Source organism: Giraffa tippelskirchi, chromosome 1 (genome assembly GCF_054371585.1).
Source record: "Giraffa tippelskirchi isolate mGirTip1 chromosome 1, T2T-mGirTip1v1.2.pri, whole genome shotgun sequence".
NCBI lineage: Eukaryota > Metazoa > Chordata > Mammalia > Artiodactyla > Giraffidae > Giraffa > Giraffa tippelskirchi.
In genome coordinates this window covers 158,825,630-158,849,044 of record NC_137275.1, presented here as the reverse complement: position 1 = coordinate 158,849,044, position 23,415 = coordinate 158,825,630, and the positions used below count along the sequence as shown (strand labels likewise).

General features: G+C 42.1%; 1 protein-coding gene across 50 annotated transcripts in view; it reads right to left on the bottom strand.

The window, feature by feature from the left end:
• Positions 1–5,354: 5,354 nt before the first annotated feature.
• The window catches only part of SPATA6L (spermatogenesis associated 6 like), a 77,110-nt gene continuing 59,049 nt past the window's right edge, over positions 5,355–23,415 (bottom strand). For 21 of the 50 annotated variants that reach the window (XM_081501287.1, XM_081501465.1, XM_081501378.1 and 18 more), the window contains 6 exons: positions 21,842–21,944; positions 16,558–16,592; positions 15,634–15,830; positions 9,871–9,964; positions 8,699–8,801; positions 5,355–5,527 (listed from right to left, as the gene is read on the bottom strand). In XM_081501287.1, the coding sequence (XP_081357413.1) occupies positions 8,712–8,801; positions 9,871–9,964; positions 15,634–15,830; positions 16,558–16,592; positions 21,842–21,944 (519 nt within the window). In that variant the 3' untranslated portion in view covers positions 5,355–5,527; positions 8,699–8,711. Of the gene's footprint in view, positions 5,528–6,645; positions 6,951–8,306; positions 8,368–8,698; positions 8,802–9,870; positions 9,965–15,633; positions 15,831–16,557; positions 16,593–21,841; positions 21,945–23,415 lie in introns of those variants that run through there. The other 29 variants (XM_081501563.1, XM_081501554.1, XM_081501167.1 and 26 more) reach the window with 6 other exon arrangements.

Below are 23,415 nucleotides of genomic sequence, written 5' to 3'. Positions count from 1 at the left end.
TTTCTAAGAACCAGTGTCCTCAGTTCAGTTCAGTCACTCAGTCGTGTCCGACTCTTTGTGACCCTATGAACCACAGCATGCCAGGCCTCCCTGTCCATCACCAACTCCCGGAGTCTACCCAAACCCATGTCCATTGAGTCGGTGCCATCCAACCATCTCATCCTCTGTCGTCCCCTTCTCCTTCTGCCCTCAATCTTTCCCAGCATCAGGGTCTTTTCCAATGAGTCAGCTCTTCGCATCAGGTGGCCAAAGTGTTGGAGTTTTAGCTTCAACGTCAGTGCTTCCAATGAACACCCAGGACTGATCTCCTTTAGGATGGACTGGTTGGATCTCTTTGCAGTCCAAGGGACTCTCAAGAGTCTTCTCCAACACCACAGTTCAAAAGCATCAATTCTTTGGCACTCAGCTTTCTTCACAGTCCAATTCTCACACCCATACATGACTACTGGAAAAACCATAGCCTTGACTAGATGGACCTTTGTTGACAAAGTAATGTCTCTGCTTTTTAATACGCTGTCAAGGTTGGTCATAACTTTCCTTCCAAGGAATAAGCGTCTTTTAATTTCATGGCTGCAATCACCATCTGCAGTGATTTTGGAGCCCCCAAAAATAAAGTCTGATACTGTTTCCACTGTTTCCCCATCTATTTCCCATGAAGTGATGGGACCAGATGCCATGATCTTAGTTTTCTGAATGTTGAGCTTTAAGCCAACTTTTTCACTCTCCTCTTTCACTTTCATCAAGAGGCTCCTTAGTTCTTCTTCACTTTCTACCATAAGGGTGGTGTCATCTGCATATCTGAGGTTATTGATATTTCTCCCGGCAATCTTGATTCCAGCTTGTGCTTCCTCCAGCCCAGCGTTTCTCATGATGTATTCTGCATATAAGTTAAATAAGCAGGGTGACAATATACAGCCTTGACGTACTCCTTTTCCTATTTGGAACCAGTCGGTTGTTCCATGTCCAGTTCTGTTACTTCTTGACCTGCTGACACTTCCTGTGTGCTTATTTTGTGCCAGGTACTGATTTGAAGTGTTTTACATGTGTTTACTCATCTATCTATGACAACATTATGAAATAGATGCTAGTATTGCCTGAATTTCACACAGTTGGACACTGAGGCACACAAAAGTTTAGGTTATTTGCCCAAGTCACTCAGCCAGTAAATGGGCAAATCCAGGATTCAAATCCAAGTGCTGTCATTCCAAGACTTTAAATCTTAACACCTACTAAATGCCCCTGGAAGGCACCTGACATAGCACCTGGCAAACTGAGGCAGTAAATACAGGAACAAAAGAGAGAGAGGGCGAGCAGGAAGAAGGAAGAAATCTTTACTCCATTTCTCTCCTGGGATTCCAGGTCTCCCAAAGTTAGTTGGTAAGGTCTTTAAAAGACTATAGCTCCCCCAAGCCCCTCAAGCTGCCATTGCTCTGGCCTCTTCTGTGGAAGAACCTAGAATAAATCATCCCACCTCACCCAGGCTAAGCAAGACATGCAGTGACATACCTTGACTGGTTCAAAAGCATCTCCAACCCATCACAAACCAAAGGCCCAAGGCCCATCATATGTTTCAGCTCTCTTACCTTAGAGGGAACTCTGCCTTGCCAGAGGTCTCCTGCCTTCCTCTTCATTTGACAACCCTAATCCTGGTGTTGGAGCAGCCTGGCAGCCTCCAAATGTACATACCACCTCTAGGCAGGCACGGTGGCCCTCAGGGCTGCCACCTCAGAGCTCCTGGAATTGAGAGGAGCCTTCCACACACACAACGCAAACCCCGCCAGAGGATATGTTGTATTCCTTCTGCCCAAAGGATCCTGGAGAGGCAAAGCTGTGGTCACCACAGAGAGCAAGTTAATGAGTCCCAGCAGGTGATCCTCACGGCAAATGATGAGGAGGGTTGAAACTACACGATGGGCTACAGAGTACTTTTAAAATAAAATTAGGACAAAAGAAAGAGAAATATATAAATGTATATCTATCAATATAAAAATGTACTTACAGGGGTACTGCAGGATCACTCTAAAGATATAGAATCCCAAGGGTGAGATTTCAGACTGCTGAAGCAACACCAACAATCCAGGCATCCATGTGCACCAGAGAAAAGCTCTCCTGTCCTAGACTTGACCCTGCTTTTGCCAGATTTCCTGGTTTTGAGGGTGAAGCCAAGTATAGACTCTCTCCTCTGATGACCAAAGTAACTACTGCTGCCCCAAGACCCTGTGTGGAGGAGCCAGGGGAGCACACCTGAGGAGCCTGAGGGCTGCAGCTTGCTCATTGTCTGCAGAGTTCCCAGTCCATGGGAAGGGGGAGGGAGTTCTCTCCAAGACCTGCATGTCCTCCAGGAGTGCTGGAATGGGCCCCCCATTCAGGGAAGGACAGCAGTACTGTCATGGGGTATTAGAGGTTCACTGATCAAACATGGACTGGCGGCCATGTCCTTTCCTCCTGCTGCTCTGAGAGATCAGAGGGCTTCCTTAAGGGAACTGAGAACAGCACTGATTATTAGTAAGTGTGGCCAGGCATTCGGGGGTTAGGTGAACTTGTATACATAATCCACCAGTCCTCCCCAGTTACACATTTAAAATCGATCAACTTCTTTTATGTTAGACATATCATGTACACTCTCCATTTTAAAAATTCAGGGTCTATAGGCTTCAGCTAACTTTGGGTCAGTCAGGCAATCATAGGGAGATGGCCTCATTGTACAGCAGCTTCTGCTTGGAGGGCTCAGGCTCCACCAAGGAGATTTTCCCAGGAGCCTCTGTAAACCCAGACCCTGTGAAACATGCTTGTAAAATATGGCCCAGGCTCTGATAGATCTGCAACTGTGAAATTCAAGAAAGGAATAATAAACTGAAGCATGACAGGTGGGAATTTTTATTACATTTAGTGACACAAATCTTCCCAAAGTAATCTGAACCCTAAAGTATCACAAAATTATTCATATTATTATATATTCCAAAAGCAAAATCCTGCTACAATCTTGGCCCTAATATAACTCCTCAAAACTGAAATAACTCCTTGAGAAACAAAAAGATAAAATAGGAATGACTTAAATGATGGAGTTAGCAGATCAGAAAGTGAGCAAAAGGCAGATTGATTTGTGAAAGGTAACAAAAAGACTCTAAATAAGAATGGGCATGTAAGATCTTACTCCTAAATTGAGTTAAGGAGCTATGCTCAAACCATTAAAAAAAAAAAAAACAAAACAAAAAAACCGAACAAGCGTTACAGTGTATACCGAAACAATAACTGCTATGGAATACCAATTCACTAGAACTGATTTCCTTCAGCTGCTTATGGCCTTCCCAAGTGGCCCTTTTCTGAGAACTGTACCATAGTGTTAATGTAATATAGAATTTTTTTTATTATTGATGACTACTTAGACCTCAAAATAATAAATTGATAACTACAGTTTCAGACATGCTGAGAACATACAAGCAGGTGTAATTTAAGCATATCTTCTCTTTTCCAAGGTTGAGATGTTTGTTGTTGCTTCCCAGATGGCTCAGTGGGTAAAGAATACACCTGCAATACAGGAGATGCAGGAGGTGCGGGTTCGATCGCTGGGTCAGGAAGATCCCATAGAGGAAGGCATAGCAACACGCTTCAGTATTCTTACCTAGAGAATCCCATGGACAGAGGAGCCTGGCAGGCTATAGTCCATAGGGTTGCAGAGTCAGACATGACTTAAGCGACTGAGCATGCATGCATGCATACTTTTACTAGGCTAAAATTCGGAGAAGGGGATAAATGAATTTAGTTTTATTTCTGTTTCTGGACTTTTTTCTCCTTTAATTTTTAATTTCATTTTCCTAATTTTCTTAATGAACAAATCCCTGTGGTCCTAATGAGAGAAGAAAACTTGATTTTCATTGAATCTTATAAAAGTTGAAAGGGTTTGCGGACATGGTAGAGGAAAACACTCAGGTTACAGAACGATGGGAAGACAAAGGTTTCCGCTTTCAGGCCCTCTCTTCTCTGGGTCTGTAGACCCACAAAGATAAACCTCCACTTCAGTTCATCTTCATCCTCTTCTTGCTCCTCAAATCGGGTAAGCATTTCATAAAGGCACCCTTCTACCAATTTTAAATCTGGTTTTTGCAATCATTTCTGCCAAAGCAGAGATGTAATTTAGTGTAGCTCTTTCAAAGAAATATTTGAAGGAGGTTATTTTCCTCTTATAAATTTATTAAGAATTGCTAGAAAAAAAGGAGGGGTAGGTGACAGAAAAGTGAAAGTGAAGTCTCTCAGTCATGTCCAACTCTTTGTGACCCCATGGACTGTAGCCTACCAGGCTCCTCTGTCCATGGAATTTTCCAGGCAAGAGTACTGGAGTGGGTTGCCATTTCCTTCTCCAGGAGACCTTCCCAACCCAAGGGTCGAACCTGGGTCTCCTGCATTGCAGGCAGACGCTTTACCGTATGAGCCACCAGTGAAGCCAGGTGACAGAAGGAGCAGTTTAAAATACAATCTAAAGAAAGTAGCCTCCTCTTATAAATGTATCCTAGAAACTAAACCTTTAAAGCAAGACCTGAATTCTCCAAAAACAATGCTCCCTCTTCCTAGGTTTTCAGTGGATCTCATGTTAATAAGGAGAAGGCAATGGCACCCCACTCCAGTACTCTTGCCTGGAAAATCCCGTGGATGGAGGAGCCGGGTAGGCTACAGTCCATGGGGTCGCTAAGAGTCGGACACGACTGAGTGACTTCACTTGCACTTTTCACCTTCATGCACTGGAGAAGGAAATGGCAACCCACTCCAGTGTTCTTGCCTGGAGAATCTCAGGGATGGGAGCCTGGTTGGCTGCCATCTATGCGGTCGCACAGAGTTGGACACGACTGATGTGACTTAGCAGCAGCAGTAGCAGCAGCATGTTAATAAATAAAGGAAGCCTAATGCTAAAAAGCAAACAACCACACACACACACAGAGAAGAGATTTACCAAAAGTGGAAAATCAGAACGATAGTCTTTTTTTCTGGAGGATATATCAGATTATTCCTCTAAATAGCAGATTCCTTGAGCTCATGGAAAATGTAAGAGGAAAGGGAAGGAATGGGAAAAGGACAGGATGGGAAATCAAGAGAAGGGAAATAGAGGTGGGGGAGAACTGAGGGCAAGAGGGGAGAAGGGAAAAAGGAGGAAGGAGGGGAAAAAAAAGAACATTTCAAGAACATATCCACTGCCAAAAATAAGGAACATCTGAAAAGGCATCTTGACATTTTCATCAGAATTTTAAGAAGTGCTTTCCAAACAGAGAAGAACCTGCCACCCAACTATTGCTACTTTCTATTTCAAGCTCAAAACAAACATACAAACTGAAACACAAATAGTCCAGCTTGACAAGAAAACATGAGCCCCAGACATTTTAATCAGTGACTCTTACCTGGTTACAAGAGACTGGGTACAGGTTTGATTTAAAGGGGGTCAGACACTGGTGATTTGATACACAGAACAAAATGGTTGTTCAGCTGACTCAATGAGTGAGCTCTTCATGATACTCCTGCAGCTTTCATTCAGTCTCCCCTGTGAAATGTGAAGACACTTGACACACTCTATGTGGCACTAAGAAGAAGACAATCAACCAACACAACCAAGGAGAAGAAAATGACTTCACTCAATCCCAACCTTGGTGTGCAGCCCCTTCTCCCACACTTCCAGTGCAGAATGAGGTGATATTAGGTTAGCAAGACAAATACCTGTGTGACCTTGGGTAAGTTACCTGGGCTCTTTTTAGAATATCAGGATGATGACAAGCAGAGCATTTACCTCTTAGTGTTATTCTGAATAGTAGAGTCCTTAGTAGTGTAGTGAATCGCTCAGTCATGTCTGACTCTTTGAGACCCCATGGACTGTAGCCTACCAGGCTCCTCCATCAATGGGATTTTCCAGCCAAGAGTACTGGAGTGGGTTGCCATTTCCTTCTCTAAGTATAGTCCTTGGCATATAGTAAATGTGTAGGAACTGCTAGATGTTACTGAGCTGAACTGTTAAATATGCCTAAATTAATTCTATTCCATGGAACACGTATTTCTGAGCATGGAGGGGGCCAGTATAAAATCTGAGGGTGTTCCAAATCCCCCCATCCTCGAAGCACTTGCATCCCACTGTGGAGATTCTTAGTCCTAAAATGTGTATTAAAATCCCCTAAAGAAACTTTATTAAAAAAACTGATGCCGGGCACCACCCACAAAGATTCCAGCTAAGTTGGTCTGGAGTGGGGCCTGGGCATCAGCATTTTTCAAAGCCCATTGGTGACTCTAATGCTCACTAAGGACTGCCAACCCAGGAATCTGCCATGTGATTTGTGTGCAAGGCCACTGCCTGTGTGGTCTGTTAGACTCTGACAGGACCAGGAGCCCCTGGGATGAAGAGAGGCTTGTCGTTTTCGGTTGTGTCAATCCCCACAAGCCATCAAATGAAAATCCCTTTGAAGTTGGTGACCAAACCAGAGAGGGAGGGCCCCTAATGTTGGAGCCTGGCATCTGTAGGCTGGTTTGCTTTCTTGCTTTGATTGTAACAGAGGTGAAAGGAGCCCTGTGGGAGGAAGTAAAGTGGGTCCTGCCTGCCAGCAGAGAGGGTGAGGTTAGAAGCCATTCCAGCCATACTATTTAGAGCTGGAGGCCTAATGAACTATGACAGAATCAGAAAGCAGCATTTTAATTCACTGTCATCCCTTCCCCACCCCCCCCTTTCTTGGTTTATTTCCTTTTTGCTCTGTAATTTTAGACAGCTCTTTGTGCTGCAGTTCTTATCTGTGTCTGAAGACTCCAGGGCCTGAGTTCCTTGCCCTCCCTCGAGTTGGGAGCATTGTAAGTGGACCAGCTCCTGCTGCAGGCCGGCCATAGTGGTGGCAGCTGGGATCATGGGAGCTGCTCACAGGGATGGGACACTTGGTAGGCAGAGTTGGTACCATTGCTCGGTCTCCCCTCCAGCCCTTTGCCTCCTTCTTGGGAGAGTTTTCAAAAGGAAAACAAACCAATAAATCACAATACAAGGCTGAAGGAAACCTATATCAGACAGAATTCACTAATTTTTTTCTTACCTCCTCTCTATCCCCTCACATCAGGGTCCACATACTAGCTAGTTCAGGGCTTTAGGTAACTTGATGTTAGCATGATGAAATTCAACACAATTTGACATTTGGTAATTACGTGGGCCATGTTTCCTAAGTGGTAATTATGTGGGCTGTCTTCCGTATAAATGCCTAGATGACTATTTTAGAAATGGGAGATTAAGTGGACCAGAAGCCATCTTTTAATCTACCAAGCAGAACATTCTAAGGCAGAAGCCTAAAATGGGAAATTACCAAGCTGTCCTCACGTTCCACTGTGCCAAAGGCGGGGAGCCCTGGCCAGCTCTAGGCAAGGCAACATGTGCCTTCAAGCATGAATGACCATAAATCAGAATTTTAGGAGCCTGATGACAGTGAAAACCTAGCACGTCATCCCACACATCTTTATTTTTTAAAAAGATCTGTGATTATCTTGATGTTGCTACACTGAAGGACTACATGATACAACACCATAGGACCCTCTCGGGGATGCTCAAAGGCAATGTCCACCAACTCTGCTTGGGTTCCTCTATCTTTCTCCCCAGGGTTCTCCTATCACAAGTTCCAGGTCTGGAGGACAATAGAATTTAATGGGTAAAAGCATGGTCACTGAAGCCATATCACTTGGGTTCAGAAAACACCTAAGGCCATTCACTAGCCATGCTACTTGAGCAAGCATCTAACATCTCCTTGCCCCAGTTTCCCTACCTGTAAAATGGTAGTGGTGATAGTACCTACTTCATAAGAACTGTTGTGATCATTAAATAGCAATTCACTTAATACAACTGAAGTATTTAGGTCAGTTCCTGGCACTCAGGAAGCACTTAATAAGGAAAAACTATTCTTATGCTGGGCCTGGGTAGGAAGGGAAAGAAGGAAAAACGTGAAAAATGATGACAGCCAACAAAAATGACCAACTTCTTACCACACAACTGAATTTGAGAATTGCCTCATCACTTGAATTTCAACAGTCACTCACAGAAAATATTTAGTGAGCACCAACCACAGCGGAAGGTCATCTAATGCAAGGGTGGTGACAGTGTGGTAGGGGAAGGCAGGCTCCTGTTCAGGGCACACACCTGGCAGGTGTGGTTGAGTTCGCCCAAGTTAAATGGGACCCCACTGTAACTGGCTATAAAATAGTGGGTCAGAAAACAGAGTCCCTGGCCCAGGGAAGGTGTCATTCAAGTAGAAGGGGCAGACTTTTAAGCAATTGGCCCACATAAAAATAGAACAACAATGAAAGAAAACTGCAGGAGTCTACAAAGGTGTACTTCAGAGGAGGAAGGGGTGCCACAGAAAGCCATGAGACCTGAAAGGCAAACAGAGGTGACCCAAACAAAGTCAGGAAGAAGTAGTCTAGACAGAGAGCATGTGCAAAGGGCCCATAGCAGAAAAGAGCTCGTGTCTGAAGAGCTGGAAGAGGGACCGTTAGGTAAGGAGTGGGGAGGGAGAATACAAGAGGAGGTAAGACTGCCGGTGGACCCGCACACGTGCTGTCATCACTACACTGTGTGAAGGGAGAACGTGTTTCTTGTCTCCTCCTGGACTCTTGTCCACCACATTTTCTAGGTGCTTTGTACTGAAAGCAGGAAACTGAAGTTGTTTTAGCAAATCAAGAAGCAATTAAGCTGCTTACTTACATAGGACAGCAGCTTAAAAATATTTCTGTTCATGTGCATGGTATTTCTTCAGAGGGTAGCCTGGTCTGTCAAGGATATTCTTTACTTCAGAGATGGATTCTTCCTATAACACAAACAAATCCAGCAACTGCATTACTCATAATGTAATACAGGTCAATGATGTTGCATGCACAGTTTTGCATTTAGGAGATCTATGAATCCCATGTATACCATATATGTTGTCTTCATGATATATGTATGTATGTAGATACTATTTTTTCTCCCTCTCTCCCTTTCTTTTTCTTCCCTCTTCCTTCTTCCCTCTCACTTTCCCTCCCTCCTCCCTTTCTTTCTTCCTCTTTACATTTTAAAGGGATTCCCCTACTTGAAAAGATTTGGAATTAACAAAGCAAAACAAATGACTCTGCACAGGAGCAATAAAATAATTCACCACCTAGGTAATTAGGGTAATCAATATTCATTTATAAGTATGATCCTATAAATCTAGGATATGTCAGCATTTAAATAAGTCAAGATGACCAATTCAACTACATGTTATAATTAAACCCAACTAAGGGGTGTGCTGTCAACCTTCCATCTGAATTGGTTTGAACTGGTGACAGGCCACAGCTAATGGCTGTACACCTGCTGTAGAGGAGTACTGGGTATATCTGTCTATGGACTGGAAACACTCCCCTCAACCCCAGAAAAGTGCAATAGTCAAAAACACCTGATTAACTTTGAGGAAAACTTTCTTCCATGTTGTGGGCTCACACAGACCACACATGTCCCCGGATTCTTCCCTGCACTGGGATTCCTGCCCAGAATGGAAGTGAGTGTGCTTCAGGTGAACAGACTGTCTTCTCTAAGTCCTCTCACAGGGCCATGTTCCGTCTCGCTTCAGGACCTCTGCCTGATGCACCCTGTGCTCTGAAGTATTAATAGCTGCTACTCATAACTCAGATCTCAGCTCCACTGTCTCTCTTCCTCAGGAAAGCCTGCCCTGAGTGCCAACCAAGTCAAGCACTCCCTTTCATACACTCTCAGGATACCACCTACCTCCTTGGTGAGCATCACAATTTTACACTTGTTTCTGCGGTTACCTGATTAATGTCTATCTCCTCTGCTAGACTGTGAGATGCAGTTCCCATATTATTTGTCAGCAAAGACGTAATTTCATCAGAAGTCCTGACCTTGTTTAAGTGTTGCTGAGCTCTGTGGGACATCAGAAGACTGCAGACCCTTTCATGGATCTTCTTCCATGTGGACTGGGACCCGGGGTGGGGCCTGCGCAACAGAGTAAGCAGGGTGGAGTAGCATGTAGCTGATAAAAGGATACTTAGACTGCATAACAGGAAGGCTCGATATTTATAACTTAGAAGTGAGAAAAAAGCAGCAATATACAAAATAGTGTGCACAGTGTAGTTTCAATATCTTTATTAAACCTACACATAAGAAAAGCACTGGGAATAAAAACAGCCAAGATGTTAAAAATGGTCTGTGTCTGGGTGTGTATTCCTTTTCTTCTCTGTACTTTAACTATTTTAGATATTTCTCCAAAGAACAAACCCTGCTTTTATATTTAAAAAATATAATCCAAAAATTTTTAATACAAAATTTAATCCCTACTGTTTCCACTATGAGGATCTTATTTTATGTTATTTCCCTTAGGCTCTCCAGACATAAACTTAACCACAGGTCTTAACAGTGTCTTCCGGTTCCTCAAAACATGAAGCATTTTCTCCCTTTCACAGGCACTTTCCAGGACTTCTCCCTTGGGTAGAATGCTGCCACCCACAACCCCCACCCCACTTGTGTTGAGTCCTTACCACCCATCAGAGCTCAGTTCAGTTACTGATTTCTCAGGAAAAGTCCCTTCCTGTAGAGGAGGTCAGCTTCCCTATTTCATGCACTTAGAGCCAATTCATCCCTCATTCATAGCACTTCCCCCAGTGGATATTTTGTCATTATTTGGTTAACGTCTGTCTCTCCTCCTAGGCTGAAATTGGGACTGAGACTCCTAGGCTAATAGCTCATCTCAGGGCTTTGTGGGTACTGAACACCATATGGGGATTTACTACACATTACTTGAATGATGAATGCATTCATCCATTTTTGGGAGGAAAATGAGTGCCAATTCTTAAACTGAGGCAGAATTTGCAATTTGATTATGAAAAGCACACTGAAAAGATATTGTCTTTAAGTGCCAAAAAACTTTTAGCAATTTGGATAAAACCATTCTCTTTAATTAATATATAATGAACACTGGAAATGACAGAGACAAGTGGGAATCAATCCAGTTGTTACGCCACCACACTAATGATTCTCTCTGCAGTTGCACCTCCGCTTGGTCTGGGATCCATACCCAGGCCACCCATCCTGGCTCCATGTAATGAGCATGAACCCTCTGGTTTCCAGGAAGACAAGACCAAGACAATGACTGATGTACACAAATCCATTACCAACTCAGGAAAATGACTCACAACAAATGAAAGCACCACCTAAAGCACTGACCATATTTAAAGGCAAGGCACATCATTCCTATACTCCTCTAAGAATTTTTAAGATGAAGGAATAGAAATATTTTGAAGCTATAAATGAAGCTAGCATTTAAAAATAAGCACCAGCTGGACACTGTAAATGCTTTTTCATTGGTGTTGAGTAACCAGTGCCAGAATGATCCCTATACTTGTTACTATATGCATTCAGCACTATATCTGAAGATCTCTGAGAATGATGAGTCAATAGGCAAGGGTAGTGCTGTGCCTTGATTACAGTCTTCTCCTAGTGCGGTGGGAAGAGTGAGGATGGGGGTTGAAGGGATGTGACACTACCCAGTCACTGGAGCCAGGAAACAGGCTCAAGAGTGTTCCTCCCACGTTTGGGACTACCATTTCCCCCACAGCTAGTTAGTTAAAAGGGTTTTCCATTTTCTCCCTTAAAACCCTGGGCTGATTCTCACTCCAAAACTCACCTTCCAACTCATCCCTGCAAACTTGGCCCTTGCTGATTTCAGTATTGTCAGCAGAAACTCAAAAGATACTTCTCACGTGCTTCTATGGTCTGAGCAGAAGGAGACTGGCCCCAGTGGCTCACACGAAAAGAACAGTGAAGGAGGCAGAGGCCAAGCACTGGGAGCGAAACCAAGACCCATATGTTGACTACCAGGAATCCCTGAGCATGTCTTACAGAACAGAAGATAAGGAAATTGCTTGTTAAAAATCCCTCTGTTTGCAACCCACCTTTATTGATTAAGCTTGCTTTAGTTTTTTGTTGTTGTTGTTCTTTTTCCCTTCTTTAATTGCATACCCTCCAAGCTTCACATAGCCTAGGAAATATATCACAAGACTCCTTAACATCCCTACAGATAAAGCGTCTGACATTATGGGTCACCATAGTAATGGTGGGCTTAAGTTATTGTCCAAGAACATGGTGTTGGACCCTGTTTGATTCAAGCTGGCTAAGACTGGTTGGGGCCACTGATCCTATAACTGTGCCTGCACAGACATCTGATGAATAATTCTTTTATATCAGAGGGCCAAAAACTCCACCCTCAGATCATGCCAGGCACCTCCACCTTTGAACACACACCCCATGAAGAAGCATGTAACCTAGATATGCCTGGGTAAAGCACTGATCACTTCACCTTTTCTCGACCTCCAATGGCATTTCCTTGACCTCCAACCACCTTTCCTCATGCCTAAGACCTCATTGCTTCTTTATCCCACAAATATCTCAACCCCATGCCTTCAAGGAAGCGGATCTGAGACTTGTTCTCCCATCTCCTTACTTGACTGCCTTGTGAATAAATTCTTTCTCTGCTACAAACCTCAGCACCTCAGCATTGGGCTTGTTGTACACAGGGCAAATGAATCTGGAACGAAACCCAGTGTTCAGAGCTACCTCTGTGATCACATTAAGGTCAATAGGGAATGGATTCTTCCCCAAGAATACAAAGGGATATCCTTTACTCAGAACAGTTGTCTTAAAAATATTATTTTCAGTGCCACTTCCCTGGAGGTTAAGGTGACAAACTATCCTGGTTGGCCCAGAACCAAGAGGTTTCCCAGAATGCAGGACTTTCAGGGCTAAAGCCAGGATAGTCTTAGGCCAATCAGATGACCTTTGTGTGACTATGCTATGCTTTTCCCTGATCAAGGCCTTATTTACAAATTCACAGTCTGATTAGATCCAAATTTATCAGTTTAGAGTGACTTTGGACACACAGAATTTGCTGACTCATCAGAGATAAGTGATTAAAACTGGTCTGCAGCCAGAGTCATCATTCTACAGTTCAACTGTGCTAATTCCTGTGACTGACTTGCAAAAGCTGCCACTTGCCATTTCCTCCTCCCAGGCAACTTCCCAACCCAGGGATCGAACTCACGTCTCTTATGTCTCCTACATTTGCAGTCAGGTTCTTCACCACTAGCACTACCTGGGAAGCCCCACTGCCTTCCAGCTGAGCCCCAATTCCTTAGCTTGGTTTCCACAGCCCCGCTCTGACTATCAGCCTTGGCACCCACTCATCCCCCAGGCTGCTCTAACTTCTAGAAGCTGAAAGCACTCCTTGCCTTCTCACCTCCCATTCCTCCCCTCCATTAACTACCATAATCCAATCCCCTCCCATCCAGGCCCCCATGAAAATGCCACCTCCTCCATGAAACATTCCAGCGTACCATCCTTCTCCTTTATACTCTGATTGCATTTTGTCTGTACCGTTCTCAAAGTTCTGCTTTATAGAAAGTTCTCTGTGTACATTAAAAAAAAAAAAAAAAAATCCTCTGCTAGGTTGGAAGTTCTCAGAGATAAGAAGAAATGTCTTAAATGTTAACATTTCTATCTGAGGCCTAACAGGTCGACTATCAGTTCTGTTTTCCTTCTGAGGCATTATATTTTTCCCGTGTAAGCAAATATTTATTAAATGTCTACTAAGTACCATGAATTAGTAACTGATTCTTCATGTGTCTTTTTTTTTTTTTTTTGGCCACATCACACAACATGCAGGATCTGAAGTTTCCCAACCAGGGACTGGGATTGAACCCAAGCCCCCAGCAGTGGAAGCCTAAAGTCTTAACCACTGGACCACCAGGAAAGTCTCCAACTGTGTTATTTAGATGGAAATTATCCTCAAAAATAGCAATGCAGAGCAAAACAGACTGGCCTATCCTTCATTCAAACCAACTATCTTGAAAATATTATCTTTGGTGTGACTTCCTTAGAGCTATGACCAACTGTCCTGGTTTGCCTGGGACCAAGAAGTTTCCCAGAATGCAGGACTGTCATGGTTAAAATCAGGACAGTCTGGGGCAAAACTGGATAGTTAATCACATTAGCAGGGAATGCAGATTGGAAAATAAAGGTTCCTCCTCTCAATCTCTGGTCTGCCCTCCAGACACATGCACTCAAGGTTTGGTGTGTGTGTGTGATGATGATATAAATAAGCCAACAAACCATGTCTAGAAAAACAGAAAGAAACTATACCCACATATTAATCATGCTTGTCTTTGGGTGGTAGGACTGACAGGTGATTTTTTTCACCCCTTTTCATTTTTCTATAATTTCCAAACTTTCTATAGTGAGTTCTTTTATACTAGTGAAATCAAAAGCTGGGGTTCTAATATTCAGTTCAGTTCAGTTCGGTCACTCAGTCGTGTCCGACTCTTTGCGACCCCATGAACTGCAGCACGCCAGGCCTCCCTGTCCATCACCAACTCCTGGAGTTTACCCAAATTCATGTCCATTGAGTCAGTGATGCCATCTAAACATCTCATCCTCTGTCTTCCCCTTCTCCTTCTGCCCTCAATCTTTCCCAGCATCAGGGTCTTTTCATATGAGTCAGCTCTTCGCATCAGGCGGCCAAAATATTGGAGTTTCAGCTTCAGCATCAGTCCTTCCAATGAACACCCAGGACTGATCTCCTTTAGGATGGACTGGTTGGATCTCCTTGTAGTCCAAGAGATTCTCAAGAGTCTTCTCCAACACCACAGTTCAAAAGCATCAATTTGTTTCACATATGATAATTTACATGCTTTAATGCCATTCTCCCATATCATCCCGCCCTTGCCCTCTCCCATAGAGTCCATAATACTGTTCTATATATCTGTGTCTCTTTTGCTGTCTTGCATACAGGGTTATCTTTACCGATTTACTAAATTCCATATATATGTATTAGTATACTGTATTGGTGTTTTTCTTTCTGGCTTACTTCACTCTGTATAATAGGCTCCAGTTTCATCCACCTCATTAGAACTGGATTCATATCAATGTATGGCAAAACCAATACAATATTGTAAAGTTAAAAAATAAATAAATAAACTAATTTAAAAAATAAAAAAAAAAAGCATCAATTTTTCTGTACTCAGCTTTCCTTATAGTCCAACTCTCACATCCATACATGACTACTGGAAAAACCATAGCCTTGACTAGATGGACCTTTGTTGACAAAGTAATGTCTCTGCTTTTTAATATGCTGTCTAGGTTGGTCATAACTTTCCTTCCAAGGAGTAAGCATCTTTTAATTTCATGGCTGCAATCACCATCCGCAGTGATTTTGGAGCCCCCCAAAATAAAGTCAGCCACTGTTTCCACTGTTTCCCCATCTATCTGCCATGAAATGATGGGACCAGATGCCATGATCTTAGTTTTCTGAATGTTGAGCTTTAAGCCAACTTTTAATGACACATAATAATGGAGAAATAAATAGTATCTATGCCAACTGAGCTGCCTATCCCATTTTCAACAAACATTCTAAGATACGCTTTCCAGAGGTAAGAGAAAAATCTCAATTCTTACTTCTGGAATTATTTTTCAAGGAATAATAATCTTTCATGTCAAGCTGCCCCAGCTGAATATCTGAATATTCCTAAGGAAGCAAACTGATAAAGTGACCTGACTTTACTCCTGCCGGACCACAAGTTATTCTTCTAGCAAAGAGATGGGTGCTGGCTGCTGACCTTTCTCGGAGAAAGGGCTGATCCAGAAGAGGGCTGGGAGATCTGGAGTGCTGGGAGGTGTCAAATGAAGTTTCCTGGTGAAAATCAGCATCCTCTTGGTTACTGTAACTGGGTGAGGGCTTTCCAAACTTACTTGAATCTAAAGATGATGGTGATTCATTCCTTAAAACAATCCGTTCATCTGGCTCTTTGATAACCTGAGTGACAATGTGCATTCATCTTTAGTTGTAGCTTTCGCTTTTGTTTGCTTAATTTAGAGCTGGGGGTTGGGTGGGACAAGGAAGAGAACTGGGAGCAAGAAGACAGAATACCTGCCCCCAGGATCTCCTGCAAATACAAGAGGAGTGGGAGCAGAGAAGACTAGAGACAAAATGCTCAAGAGTCAAGAGCAAGGAAAGATAACCAAATTCATTTGGTATATATTAACGAGCCAAAATAAACTCAAGCTCTGAATTTTGATTTGTGAGGTCTAGGGATTATTGCATTTAGGAAAAAAAATTTTAGACAAAATATTTCAATGCTATGGCAAAGGAAGCTCAGAGTACTCCATTTTCTTTGCATATATCCATTGTCATGTTGTAACCTGGAAGCTTGCACCTTCATCTGAACAAGCCAATCAGACTTTAAGAACAAGTGATTGACCACCTCTCTATATTCAATTCGAGAGAAAGCAATGAAAATTACTACTGATAAAGTAGGTATTGAACCTACATACACTTTCACTGGTGATTCATCCTACAAATGAAAGGAGTTTGTATGAGGGGGAAAAAACAACTAAAGCAAAGCAACTCAAGTTAAACTACAGCAATTCCACAAGCAGCATGAGCCAGAAATGTATTTTCAACTGCTCATAAGAGAAATCACAATAATTGACATTATATAGCTGGTAATAAATCATTTTACAAATGCTACTTCTAAAATTACCTTCACGTTAGCTGCAAGGCTGTCAAGAGAAGACGCTAGAAGAAAGAGGAACAGGTGTTTCAATGACTCATTATTACCAGTTACCCCTAAAGCTGCTATTACATTTATTGTACAGCAGTACAAAAACATTACACAATGAATGAATTATTAGAGAACTTAAATGATCCCTTGTAAATCATACCATCACTTTTAAGTCTCCCTGAAGTCACAGAAATTCTATGAGTTTTTTTCTGTCCTCTTGAGGTAAACAATAATGTTATATTAATGGCAGCACGTATGGATATAGGAAGGGTAAAAGTGAGTCGAAAGTGAAGCAACAAGTTCAGTAGTCCTTGGGCAGCTTGGAAAACATATTTGCCCAGGTGTCCACAGCCTAAAAGAGAGCCATGTGGCTCAATATAAAATTCAAAGCCTCTGCCTCTCTGGTATTCCCTTTATATTAGGGTTACATAAAATCCTACTTACACATAAACTCTGAGTATACTTGTCCAAGACAGACAAAAACAAATACATGAGAGCTTGAAAAAACAACACAGCAAAAGTGAAAATCATTATCATTACATTAAGTAGACCTAACACCAGAGAATGGTAAGAACTACTAGAAGTAATAAATACACAGACAAAACCAAGACTAAATGAGATTTTTCCAGATTGAAAATAAAATGCTTTTGAAATGAATATTTGCAAGGCTATGCTAAGACCACCATGGCTTCTTCCCCCAGCTGACTGGGACTGAGGCAGTGACAAGGGACTGCTGATTCCCCTATGCCACTGGTGATAAGAAGGAAGATATAAAAAGGGATTTTTTTTAAGCATGTGAATTGTCATATTCTCTGGGCATGCACGTATGTGTGTGGCCATCTTGTCCCAAAAGCTCTCTTCTACCACACTCCCAGCTGAGCAGGGAATTAGTAGTGCTAAGGCCCTTTTTAGCTATAGCCACAAACCTGCCCTTTTGCCTAGGAACCCCCTTGCTACCGATCCCAGGGGCCTTGCCCTGTTCCCTTGCTTCTCAAAGTGTTGTCCATGGACCAGCAGCATAGGTATCACCTGGAAGCTTGTTAGAAAAGAAGGATTCCAGGTCCCACCTCAGCCCTATGGAATCAGAATCTGCAATTTAACAAGACACCCAGGTGATTCAAATGCACATTGAAGTTTGAGAAGCACTGCTTTATTCTACCTTAGGCCTGGATGAATGAGCTGACAGGTGATCTAAGGAAAGGTCTGGCTTGGAAGCTACAGGGATTCCAAGGATCTGAGCCCAGAGGTCTGAACGTCTTCTCTAAATGTAGGTGTGCCAAAAACTTGATGTGTGACCTGTACACACACTGTAACCTCTCTGGAACCTTAGTTCTCCACCTGACAGGATTAAGAAGAGACAAAGGCCGAGACCAATGTGATACATGACCCTGTTGTATTTAGCTAGCATTAAGCCCAGCTGTCCTCCCCAGGAAAGGACACTTTCTGTTGCTTGATTTCACAGTAATGGGGAAGACAGTGCTGTTTTTATGGGCTACATCGGTGATTTTCAATCTAAATATCAGAGAAGATGAAGCATTTTCTGCCTCAAATTCTGTCACCTGTCTTTGACTTGTTGCTATAGAACAGTCACCGTGATCCAAGAGAATACTGGCTTGAGTTATCACAAGAGACTGTGCAGCCCCTTAAAAGTAGAAACCTTCCAGGCTAAGATAGGAAACCTGTTGTCAGGGATGGTATAAGTCCAGGTCAGGAGAATGGGCCATGACCATCCCTTTCTAGCCTAAGAATTAATTCAGGAATGGTTGAAATTCACTGCCATGACATTCAGTACTGACATAGGTTCATGTATTTCACTCATAAAGTAAAGTTCAGTTCAGTTAAAGTAAAGTTCAGTTCAGTCACTCAGTCGTGTCCGACACTTTGCAACCCCAAGGAATGTAGCACCCCAGGTTTTCCTGTCCATTACCAACACCAGGAGCTTGCTCAAACTCATGTCCAGTGAGTCAGTGATGCCATCCAACCATCTTATCCTCTGTCGTCCTCTTCTCCTCCTGCCTTCAATCCTTCTCATCATCAGGGTCTTTTCCAATGAGTCAGTTCTTCACATCAGGTGGCCAAAGGATGGGAGCTACAGTATCAATTCTTCCAATGAATATCCAGGGCTGATTTCCTTTAGGATTGATTGGTTTGATCTCCTTGCAGTGCAAGGGACTCTCAAGAGTCTTCTCCAACACAATAGTTCAAAAGCATCAATTCTTTGGTGCTCAGCTTTCCTTATGGTCCAACTCTCACATCCATACATGACTACTGGAAAAACCATAGCTTTGACTACACGATCTTTGTCAGCAAAGTATGTCTCTGCTTTTTAATATGCTGTCTAGGTTGGTCATAGCTTTTCCTCCAAGGAACAAGTGTCTTTTAATTTCATGGCTGCAATCACCATCTGCAGTGATTTTGCAGCCCAAGAAAAGAAAGTATGTCACTGTTTCCATTGTTTCCCCCTCAAAGTGTTGCCCCACTTTGCTATCAAGTGATGGGACTGGATGCCATGATCTTAGTTTTCTGAATGTTGAGCTTTAAGCCAGCTTTTTCACTCTCCTCTTTCACTTTCATTAAGAGGCTCTTTAGTTCCTCTTTGCTTTCTGCCGTAAGGGTGGTGTCATCTGCATATCTGAGGTTATTGATATTTCTCCCGGCAATCTTGATTCCAGCTTGTGCTTCATCCAGCCTGGCATTTTGCATAATGTACTCTGCATATAAATTAAACAAGCAGGGTGACAATATACAGCCTTGACGGACTCCTTTCCCAATTTGGAACCAGTCCATTGTTTCATGTACAGTTCTAACAGTTGCCTCTTGACGTGCATACAGATTTCTCAGGAGGCAGGTAAGGTGGTCTGATATTCCCATCTCTTGAAGAATTTTCCACAGTGTACTGTGATCCACACAGTCAAAGGCTTTGGCATAGTCAATGAAGCAGAGGTAGATGTTTTTCTGGAATTCTCTTGCCTTTTCTATGATCCAACAGATGCTGGAAATTTAATCTCTGGTTCCTCTGCCTTTTATAAATCCAGCTTGTACATCTGGAAGCTCACGGTTCATGTATTGTTGAAGCCTGGCTTGGAGAATTTTGAGCATTACTTTGCTAGCGTGTGAGAAGAGTGCAATTGTGTCGTAGTTTAAACATTCTTTGGCATTGCCTTTCTTGGGATTGGAATGAAACTGACATTTTCCAGTCCTGTGGCGACTGCTGACTTTTCCAAATTTGCTAGCTATTGAGTTCAGCACTTTCAAAGCATCATCTTTTAGGATTTCAAATAGCTCAGCTGGAATTCCATCACCTCCACTAGCTTTGTTCATAGTGATATTTCCTAAGACCCACTAGACTTTGCACTCTAGGATGTCTGGCTCTAGGTGAGTGATCACATCACGGTGGTTATCTGGGTCATTAAGATCTTTTTTGCATAGTTCTTCTGTGTATTTGCCACCTCTTCTTAATATCTTCTGCTTCTGTTAAGTCCATACCATTTCTGTCCTTTATTATGCCCATCTTTGCATGAAATGCTCCCTTGGTATCTCTAATTTTCTTGAAGAGATCTCTAGTCTTTCCCATTCTGTTGTTTTCCTCTATTTCTTTGCATCGATCACTGAGGAAGGCTTTCTTATCTCTCCTTGCTATTCTTTGGAACTCTGCATTCAGATGGGTATATCTTTCCTTTTCTCCTTTGCCTTTAGCTTCTCTTCTTTTCATAGCTATTTGTAAGGCCTCCTCAGACAACCATTTTGTCTTTTTGCAATTCTTCTTCCTGGGGATGGTTTTGATCGCCACCTCTTGTATAATGTTACGAACCTCCATCCATAGTTCTTCAGGCACTCTATCAGATCTAATCCCTTGAATCTATTTGTCACTTCCACTGTATCATCCTAAGAGATTTGATTTAGGTCATACTGAGTGATCTAGTGGTTTTCCCTACTTCTTCAATTTAAGTCTGAATTTGGTAATAAGGAGTTCATGATCTGAGCCACAGTCAGCTCCTGGTCTTGTTTTTGCTGACTGTATAGAGCTTCTCCATCTTCAGCTGCAAAGAATATAATCAATCTGACTTCTGTATTGACCATCTGGTGATGTCCATGTGTACAGTTGTCTCTTGTGTTGTTGGAAGAGAGTGTTTGCTATAACCAGCACGTTCTCTTGTAGTAACTCTGTTAGCCTTTCCCTTGTTTCATTTTCTACTCCAAAACCAAACTTGATTGTTACTTGCCTGTTACAGGTATCTCATCCTGCTTTTGCATTCCAGTCCCCTATGATGAAAAGGATATCTGTTTTTGGTGTTAGTTCTAGAAGGTCTTGTAGGTCTTCATAGAACCGTTCAACTCCAGCTTCTTTAGCATTAGTGGTTGGGCCATAGGTATGGACTACTGTGATATTGAATGGTTTGCCTTGGAAACAAACAGACCACCAAGGGGATGTCTTAACCCAGCAATTCTTGATGTATGATCCAGGGCCTCCCCATGGGTCCCCAAGACCTTTTAGGAGCTCTGCAAGGTCAAAACTGTTCTCTTAATAGTAAGACGTACTCTGTCTTTTTCATTCTCATTCTCTTATGACTATATAACAGAGTTCTCCAAAAGCTATATGATATGTCATGATGTCACCACTCTGATGGCTAATGGAATGTGTGTTTGTATATTCTTGTGTTTTACAAATTCCTCAGGTTTAACGTCTAATGCTAATTGTTGATAGATACCATTCACATACAGAAAAGCACAGTGCGGCTCTCAATAATACTTAGCACAAAAGGGTCCTGAAATCTAAGTGTCTGAGATCCCCTGCCTTAACCTCACTGTTTCAGAGAGAACTGGCTCTCCTCCTTGCTGACATGCAATCTTGTAAAGGAAGTGTTGCCTCTCCTGATCTCCATCAATTCCCTGCTGCATCCTATCCTGAGAAATGGCAAGTCTTATTTGTTAGCTATCTGTGGTGCCTTTTCAAGGAGATCCCACCAAGACAAGATGTTCCCTGCTTTTCCAACAGCCACAACCAGAGCACACTCAGGGGTGACACTCCTTGAGGCAGTCTCCCCAGTTCCTCCTAGGGAAACTCTGAAACAGATGGCATCTCTGCTGATGACTCTGCTCATGGGAACCCCCTCCCTGGAAACTCCCAGTGACAGGGCACCTGAGAATTAGGCCCTGAGATTCCAGACAAACGTGTGATTCCTCAGAATGAAAGAAGACTTAGAGGTAGGATGCATTCGTTCCCATGGGGAAACTATACAGGAGTAACAAGAAAATCGAGTACCTCTTCTCACTGGAAATGGAAAGTTTGAAAAGTTAGGTTTTCTTCTAGACTTCTGGGAATGATGCTGTGAACTGTTCTCACCAAAGGGCTTTGTACTGTCCACCTGAAAGGAAAGGAATGAGACTTGAACCCACTGTAGTTTGTATTACCCTCTCCTCATTACCTGTAATACCTTTCTCCCCTTCAATCACAGTCATGGAGGTGAGAAAAGAGAAGGTTGGAAACAGATTAAATCACAGCCTCCAAGTATATAAAATGTTATAACCAACAGGGAAACCTGTTTGTCCCTACTTTCACTAGGGTTAGAACACAAAGATATGGGCTAATGGGACACATATCATATTCTAACCACTGGTAAGGCCAGTAAAGAGCAAGTGGAGTTCGTTTCACATTCCTTTAAAACAGTATAGCTTCACGTTCCTAAACACTCTGAGCAGTACTGGCCTAGGTGGGGTCCTCCCTGAAGACAAGGGATTTTCATAAGGTGATCTTTCAGCCTTCCACATCCCCTTTCAGTCTGAGTGTCTATATCCTTGAAAAAAAGAACAGTGGTGACTGTATTATTTTAGTTAAGGTAACCACATTTTCCTACATTCAACAACATGATCTGCCAACAGGTCAAAATACTTGAAATAGAGACTTCCAGAATATCTATGACATACAGTTGCTTAATTTTCTTTGTAACCTTGTTTTTTACTTTTTTAATGTCAAGAAGTCATGTTATACTATTATTCTTCATTCTACTTCAAGAAATAATCTGATTAGAATTTACAATCTTGACAACATCAGGTCCTCTACATTATAATTTTTCTACTTAAACATCAGATATCATCAGGAAATCTGGCTAAATAAAAGAGTTAATATCTATAAGCCCTTAAGAAAGGGCTTGGCACACAGTGAAGACTGTATATGAATTTGTTAAATAAAAGTATAATGTAAATTTTAATTCCCTAAGAAAACGTCCAACATTTTAAGGTTATTTAGTTCATAATGGCATACACTAAAGTTGTGTATTTTATTAAAACACATATCAAATGGAATAAATCAGACCCAATATACTCAATTTAACAATATTTGTATGAAACTATGTTTAGAGCACTAGATTTTGCCAGACATTTTTACAGGTTACCTGAAGAAAACAGCTATCCTGTATTTTCTAGCCAAACAACATCTCTGTTCTACCTGAAAACCAATCCTATAACCAGTCATCTGAAAAGCACCTTGACTTTGGGATTTACCACAGTTCATTTTTTGTGTCTAATATACAAACATCACACAGGTAATTCTGAGTAAAATTATCAACTTGACAATAATATCAATCATTAACTTCTAGAGAATAAGTCATGAACTACAATGTGGAACAGAGTTCATGAAAAACAGGAACTATATTCATTGAAAAGTTGCAGGATATAAAATTAACACACAGAAATCCCTTGCATTCCTATACACTAACAATGAAAAAACAGAAACAGAAATTAAGGAAACAATTTCATTCACTATTGCAATGAAAAGAATAAAATACTTAGGAATAAATCTACCTAAAGAAACAAAAGACCTATATATAGAAAACTATA